The 7,937-nt window shown below is 47.6% G+C and overlaps 1 protein-coding gene across 9 annotated transcripts in view; it reads left to right on the top strand.

Annotated features, from left to right (window-relative positions):
• Nucleotides 1–5,923, top strand: part of LOC102939322 (zinc finger protein 271) — a 76,632-nt gene extending 70,709 nt beyond the window's left edge. For 4 of the 9 annotated variants that reach the window (XM_043525794.1, XM_043525793.1, XM_043525790.1 and 1 more), the window contains one exon: nt 42–5,923. In XM_043525794.1, coding sequence (XP_043381729.1) covers nt 198–1,559 — 1,362 coding nt within the window. In that variant the 5' untranslated portion in view covers nt 42–197 and the 3' untranslated portion in view covers nt 1,560–5,923. The other 5 variants (XM_043525798.1, XM_037913134.2, XM_037913136.2 and 2 more) reach the window with 2 other exon arrangements.
• The last annotated feature ends 2,014 nt before the right edge of the window (nt 5,924–7,937 follow it).

Raw genomic sequence — 7,937 nt, forward strand, 5'->3', positions numbered from 1 at the left:
GTGATCGGATGGTGAGTGAAACTGTGGAGCAGAATCCACAGCAGGAAGATGCTGAGCAAGTAGAACCACATCATACATTAGCAGGAAGATCCAAACGGAAAGTTTCTTGAAATTGTGCAGAGGCAAAATCCTGTGAGAGTCAACATAGGCCAGAGAAAAGCTTCGGTACGTTATTAGACATTATTTGACATGAAAGAATGAACATGGGAGAGAGACCCTACACATGCCTTGAGTGTGGAAAAAGTTTTAGTCAGAGCTCAACCCTCATCGCACATCGGAGAATCCACACTGGAGAGAGGCCGTACACATGCTCTGAATGTGGGAAAAGCTTCAATCGGAACTCACACCTCATCACACATCAGAGAATCCACACAGGAGAGAGACCCTACACATGCTCTGAATGTGGGAAAAGCTTCAATCGGAACTCAAACCTTATCACGCATCGGAGAATCCACACAAAAGAGACTCCCTACAGATGCTCTGAGTGTGGGAAAAGCTTCAGTCACGGCTCAGCCCTGATCACCCATCGGAGAATCCACACTGGAGAGACGCCCTTCACATGCCCTGAGTGCGGGAAACGCTTCAATCACAGCTCACACCTCATCACACATCAGAGAATTCACACAGGAGAGACACCTTACATGTGCTCTGAGTGTGGGAAAAGCTTCTGTCGGAGAGCTACTCTTATCACGCATCGGAGAATCCACACGGGTGAGACACCCTACTCGTGCTCCGAGTGCAGGAAAAGCTTCAGTGAGAGTTCAGACCTTATTAGGCATTGGATAATCCACACAGGAGAGAAACCGTACACATGCCCCGAGTGTGGGAAAAGCTTCAACCACAGCTCAAACCTGATCACACATCGGCGAATCCACACTGGAGAGACGCCCTATACCTGCCTTGAGTGCGGGAAAAGCTTCACCCAGAGCTCACACCTTATCACACATCGGCGAATCCACACGGGAGAGCGACCCTACACGTGCTCTGAGTGCGGGAAAAGCTTCAACCACAGCTCAAACCTTATCACACATCAGCGAATCCACACAGGAGAGACGCCCTATATATGCTCTGAGTGCAGGAAAAGCTTCAGTGAGAGTTCAGACCTTATTAGGCATTGGAGAATCCACACAGGAGAGAAACCCTACATATGCCCTGAGTGTGGGAAAACCTTCAACCACAGCTCAAACCTGAACAAACATCGGCGAATCCACACTGGAGAGACGCCCTACACCTGCCTTGAGTGCGGAAAAAGCTTCACCCAGAGCTCACACCTTCTCACACATCAGCGAATCCACACGGGAGAGCGACCCTACACATGCTCTGAGTGTGGGAAAAGCTTCAATCGGAGCTCAAACCTCCTCACACATCAGAGAGTCCATGTAGGGAAGACACTCTCCTCATGCTCTGAGTGTGGGAAAAGCTTCCGTCGGAGCTCAGCCCTGATTAGTCATCAGCGAATCCATAGAGGAGTGACAAACTACACCTGCCCTGAGTGTGGGAAAAGTTTTAATAAGAGCTCAATTTTCATCAAACATAAGAGAATCCACACAGGCGAGTAACGCCGTAAATCAGGGCTTCTCAACCTTTTCTTTCTGAGGCCCCCTCAACCTGCTATGAAAACTCCAGGGCCCCCAACGGGTGGGTAGCAACTCAGGGATCTGGGCCCGGGGGTGGGATCCTTGGGCATAGGTGTACTTTGACTTCTATTTTTGGGGGGTAAGGGCTGGCAAGGCTTGGGCTAGCTCCACACAGCCGGGTCCAGGGAGGCAGTGCCACCTCCACCCCTGACTCACCTCAGCAGCCACCCACCTGTCTGGGGCTTTGTCCTGGTGGCTGCTCCCGAACAGCTCTGCTGGCCTCGGAGCCAGGTCCCTGCCTGGGCAGCTGTAACTGGCTGCATGAGCAGTCAAAGCAGGCTGCAACCCTGGGCACCAGCAGCAGATGGAGTGGGCAGCCCTGGCATTCCCCCATGACACCAGCAGCCAGAAGAGCAGCTGCCCCGCACTGCCTGGCTCCAGATTCCCATCTCTGACCTGGCCAGAGGTGGGGCTTGAGGGGGGCTGAGGGAGTGGAGGAGGTGAGGGGGTGGAGCTGCCCCCAGGACTGCCACATTCTGGGTAAGGCACTGCAGTTGTGGGGGGGGCGGGGTGCCTCCTCAACTTTGCTCGTGGGCTCAGGGCTTCAGCCCTGTGCCTCTCCCGGATTCCGTTGGGGGAGCTCGGGGTTTCAGCTCCCTGCCGCTCTGACTTCAGAGGCGGGAGGGGAGCTCAGGGTTTCAGCCCTGCACTGCTCCCAGCTTCGGTGGGGGAGGGAAAGAGGGGAGCTCAGGGTTTCAGCCCCGTGCTGCTCCTGGATTCAGTGGTTGGGGGGAGGGGAGCTTGGGGTTTCAGCCCTGTGGCGGGGCGCTGAGACTCGGGGTCTCAGCTGTGGGTCCCCACGGACTCCCTGAAAGGGCTTGCAGAACCCCAGGGGCCCCCGGACCTCCAGTTGAGAACCACCGCCATAAATGTCTTAGGGCTGGCCAAAGATTTTTTGTAAAATACAGTAGCAAATTCCCACGTAGTTTGTACCATTTTCTTCAGTGTAGTCTCTCAGCTTCACGTGAGTTGCCTGCCTCTGTCTTTTGCCCCTTCCCATTTGGGGTGAATCACATCATCCTTTATCAACTCCTTTACTTTATAAGTCCTGGGAGTGTGTCCTCCTCCTGCCAGAAATATCCATCAGCACCATGTGCGGGAGATAGTGTTCACCTTGATTAGCTACACTGAAGTAAAAATGGCCCGTGCCTTGTCTCCACTGGGATTGTACATGGAGGTAGCCACTCAGTTTAGAGATCTTGTAACACAACTACATTTGTACTGCAGACATAACCTGGGTAGAGTGGCTGGGGTTAGCTTTCCCCTGGACCTGAGCTCACCACCATCATTCTTCCTACTCTGGACAAACCCAAGCATCGCATCGATACCATTCCCCCATTACAATGTGATTGATAGTCACTGTGTTCCCCCTTGGGGACAGATTGTCTCAATCCCAGTTGTTCTCACCTTGCTCGGGGTTTTGCAGGACAGAAATATTTTTTTCTACCATTTTCTTCATGTATAATAGATTGAAATAGAACAAAGTGGGGTAGGAAAAATATCATTTCATACTCTGTGACTCCTGAAGGAGACAGGGTGAGTCAAAGGGATTCCCTCCTTCCCCATCACTGTCACAATCCCCTCTCGGCCTAGCAGCATTAGCTTCTATGTGAGCCACAATAGTGTTTATCCTCCCCACGTTCTACCCCTGCACCTCCCAAAGTGTCACGTGATGCCGTGTTCTGAGCGCTCCCTGTGCTTAGGTGTCACGCTTTGATCGTAAATCAGACTCACTGGGGCTAGAGATGAAAGTGTCACAGGCTTGGAAGGGGAATTTGATTGGATCCCAAAAACAGAGTAATCATTCTGTGCTTTCATCTCTGCTTCCAGCTCTTGGCAAAGCTGCTTCTGGGCTTTTTCCTGCAAAGCATGGGTTGTCTGCAGATGGGAAGGTTAGCTGCTTTCCCCCCTTGTGATTAAGCTAAATCTTTTGTAAGTAACATGACTCAGTAATAATGAGGTGGCACAGACTGAAGGAAAATTGAACTGATCAGAGGAGAATACAATGGGAGAACTGTTTTGATTTTGGGTTATCAGACAACCTGCTCTGGAATTTCATTTTATATGAAACTGAAAGTGTTTTCCACTCCTTTGTGTTGTGGGTTTTTCTCTCTGTCCTGAAGTCAGTTTGGTCTAATAATTGGATATTACCTTTGTTTGACAGAATGTACCCAGATTTATTGGGGACTTGGAGACAAATGACCGTTTGCTAAAACGATATTTTATGTGTGTCTTTTCCCCACCCCTGTATGGTGACATGGAAGAAGTTCAAGTGTAGTTCAGCCAGCAGGAAAGAATATTCCAACTATTGGGCATGCTCCCAAGGAAACAGTAGCAATTTAAAATTTCTGCTTTGAAACAGTGAAGAACATTATATTGCAAATTGTGCAACGAACTGACATGATCACACTTGTTGTGGGTGCAATATAAATTAATAGCGAGATATCCAATATCTAGTCTTAATCAATTTATTAATCAAGGATTAATACAGCATAATACAGAAAGGAAGAGTGCTTATGTTACCAATGCCTCTGAAAGACAGGAGTTGCAGTGCTCACACTGTCTCAGAGATCCTGTGCTTATCCCTTCTGTATTTATACCTAAGTGGGGGGGAGTTTCACAATTTTCCCTACATCACTTTATCTATCTTTCTTCTCTATTTTCTGTGACATGTTTTTCATAGACAGTAATTGCTACACCTTCTATGTGGGGCATATGTTAAAAGTTTCAACATGGCTTATATTTTACATTTTGACTGTTATACAGACCCCATGCATTAAACAAAAACAGAGAAGCACGTACACAAGACTAGAATTTTGTTTTGAACATTCCAGGCCTAGCATTACCTATTTTTCTGCTATGTTTGTGCCTAGCCCTGTCATTACAATACTTCAGCTATCTCTTTCTGTAACATAAATAGAAAAGCATTTTGGAAGATCTTAAGATGAGGACAATTAAAGAAATATGTGATATTATATATAATGTTAATATTGTATGTACTATTTAATATTGGCTAACATTATAGAAATTACAAACTTTCTCTAACATAACTTCATCTCTATTGTAGTAGCCAGGTATATCATAACACTTAGAAACTGGGTTTTTTAAAGTGCATTTTACAAGCTTCGTGTACCTTAGTTTTTGCTGAACTTGCATTCTCCAGCACAGATACAAAGGAGAAGTTCGTACAAAGGTCACAGCATCTACCTATCATACAGTTTCAGAGCATTTAACGTGAATATAAAGGACTTCAAGTTCGATACACTTTACATAATCACTATTGACTACTTTCTTATTTTGATTATAAATACCATTATTTCACTTACAGTTGCTATAATATATTTTTATCAGTTATCACACTTTTACTTATAAGAACTGATTTCCCAGTAAATCTTATCCAGGCAAACCCATGGTTTGAAATAAAACAATTTGCATCCCTGAATAATAGTTTTGATTGTGAGAGCTTTGGTAAGCAAGTTACATTCCAGAATAATGGTCATGGTAGAACTCAGGTTTCAGTAAAATTCCATTCTTACATGGTAGCTGTCCTTGCAACAGCACTGCCGTGATTTCACAACCTGCCTTTTTACACTTTAGTTTAGCTGAAGAGAATACTGATTCAGTTCACTCAATAGCCCAGTTGCAAATCCCTCTGGTCCAGTTTGGTCAGCAAATGTTATGAAGCATTTTGGGTTTTAATTTAGTTTGGTAAACACAGTGTTATTCAGGGTTATGGCAATATAGTTTCAGATGATCTGGGAAGTGTATTGCCCAGTCAGTGACTTGGAACTCGGAAAAAGGCCCATGGATTTGGATCCCAAAGGAATTGTGGCTTTGCAGGAGGTTACTGTTGAAAATATTTCTTTCCGAATCAGGTGCATGCTGCCTGTTATTTGGGAAGCCCAGTCTGCAGAGATGGAGAAAATGGAAGTCTGGCCCCAGGGGTGAGGTTGCAGGCGGAAGGGGTGGAGCCAAGGGTTAGCCTCCCCAAGGGGGGGCTCCACCAGCTGCCCGTCGGTATATAACACAATACACAGCCGCTTCCTTGGGATCCTGTTTTAGTGTTTATAAGGGCTGATGTTCTGCTGTGTTACTCTGATGATTTCACCCAATTGATGACACGTTATTCCAATGTAGTATCCTTGTTAATGCATTAATTCACTGATTTGACCATAACTGTATTGTTTAACTCTTAGTTAGCTGCATAGTGATAGTGTTTACAGTAATTTACCCTTAGTGATGTGTGGTCTCGATTTTTTTCATTTTAATAAACTGTATAAAAGGGACATCGGCTTATAGTTCTTTCAATTAGCAACATGGGCTGGGACCATGGAGAGCCTAGGTGGAGATCATCCGGTACACCTTGGAGCCTAATCAGCTCTCTCAAAATTAACCCTTTGGTTTCCCCAGGGGAACAGCTGAGGGGGGCACCATTCTTAGATCCAGATGTTCAGAGCATCACAAGAGAAAATAAGCTTCCCCACCCAGGCTTTCAGAATTGAGGGGGGCAATGTGGGTGAGTGAACAGGGGTTAGTGAGGTGGGGGTATTCCTCTGAGTGGGGGGTGGCTGGCTCTGCAGTCACTCTCATGGCCAGGCCCAGCCTGTGCCCCCATCTGACTTGCCCAGGGGTTGTGCTGTGTCAGGCCCAAGTGAGTGGGTGGGGCTGTTTAGAAGGGCTGTAAATGGAGGTGAAAAGTTCAGACGTTTCAGCCACCGTGGTGTTGGCAGAGCAAAACGTATGTGTGTTACCAGGGCATATTGGGACATTGCTGAGAGAGAGCAGAGTTAAGGGTGTGGGAGCATTTCCTGATGTTCAGAGGTTTGAGTTTGGTGAAGTTGAGGTTCTGCAAGGAGACATCTCACCAGGCAACTGTAACTCTGCATTGAAGAAGTTTTTTCCCCTGACTGCCCACTAGAAATTAACCATCTAGCAAGGCCAATTCCAGGGCTAAACAGAAAGAAAAGAATGAAAAGAGCCGTTGGTCAGGATCATCTCCCTGCTAACTGCCCTGGTAAAGGTGGGAAGAGGCAAAGGAAGGTGATTCACAGGCATTCCCTCAGGGGAGAAGTCTCACCATTTCCACACTAAGTGTCTTCAGAGAAGAACAAGTAAAGCGAACTGAAGGAACAGGAAGAAATTAGCAGATTTCCTTCCCCCCCGGGCCCCTGAGGACAAACTGTTCTACACACACCCCTTTTGCTTTATATTTAACTTCTCCCATTGCTCTGAATTACTTCTAGAAACACGCCCTAGCTGTGCCCCCTCCAGAGTTTCAGAGGGCTTAGGATCCGCTGAGTAATGTCCATTCCTTTCCCCTTCCCCCTGCTCCTATGCCCTAGCTTCCTATCTCCTGCTAGACAAGGTAACTTCCCAGTGCAGGCTCAACCTGCTTTCTGCTTGGCCACATTGACTCCCCAGCATCCTGTGTCTCATGCCCCTCTGGTGTCGGGAGAGAAGCAGAAATACAGTGAGAGGAGAAGCAAGAAGCCAAGTCAGTCAGTGACACTGCCTGTTCGGCCTCAGTGGTTTGTCTGCACTGCTGGGCGGTGATATTGTACCATTCTGGCGCTGGGTCTGTGTTTGTGTTTCAATCAGTTCCGGTCATTTCCTCCATCGCCCAGCACTGAAGTCAGTTACTCAGGGGCAGGTCCTGCGTGGATCTATTTCTCTTCCTGCTGCCGTTTTCCCACTGCATCTGTATGGTTTGGGGCTATGGCAGGACACGTGATGGACTGTGGTTCTTTTTGTGGAGTTGTGCTATGAAAATCTGTGTCAGGAGAGCCTGTACATATGTGGAGCCCCCAGTGCTGACAAGCCCTGTAGCACCATGCACCAGACAGCGACAAGGAGACCGTGCTTAGGACGGAATGACCCTATTGAGGTGCAAACATCTGGGACAATGGGTGAGCTGCACCCTTCGCAAACACGTGCAGATGGCTCCTGAAGGGAGCAGGGAAAGCAGGAGCCGTGGAACCTTATAAGGAGAAAAACAAAAGGGACCAGATGAGAACGCAGAGGCTTAAAATAAAGAAACACAGAGGAACAGGGGCCAGACAGGAAGAGGAAGTGAGGGGTGGGGGTGGGAGAGAGAGCAAGGTCACAGAAGCTGGATGAAGGGTCCAGGAGAGGCCACCTAACATGTAGAAGCCTCATGAGGAGTGTGGGGGGAGGAGCTGCCTACTTTGGCCCAGGACACTGGCTAATCCGGGGTCTTGGACCCAGCACAGAGAATCCCCTGGAGTGATGAGGAAACTGAGGCAGGGACCCAGATTTAGTTTTTGTTTTGTATGATTGTAC

This window comes from Chelonia mydas, chromosome 11 (genome assembly GCF_015237465.2).
Source record: "Chelonia mydas isolate rCheMyd1 chromosome 11, rCheMyd1.pri.v2, whole genome shotgun sequence".
NCBI lineage: Eukaryota > Metazoa > Chordata > Testudines > Cheloniidae > Chelonia > Chelonia mydas.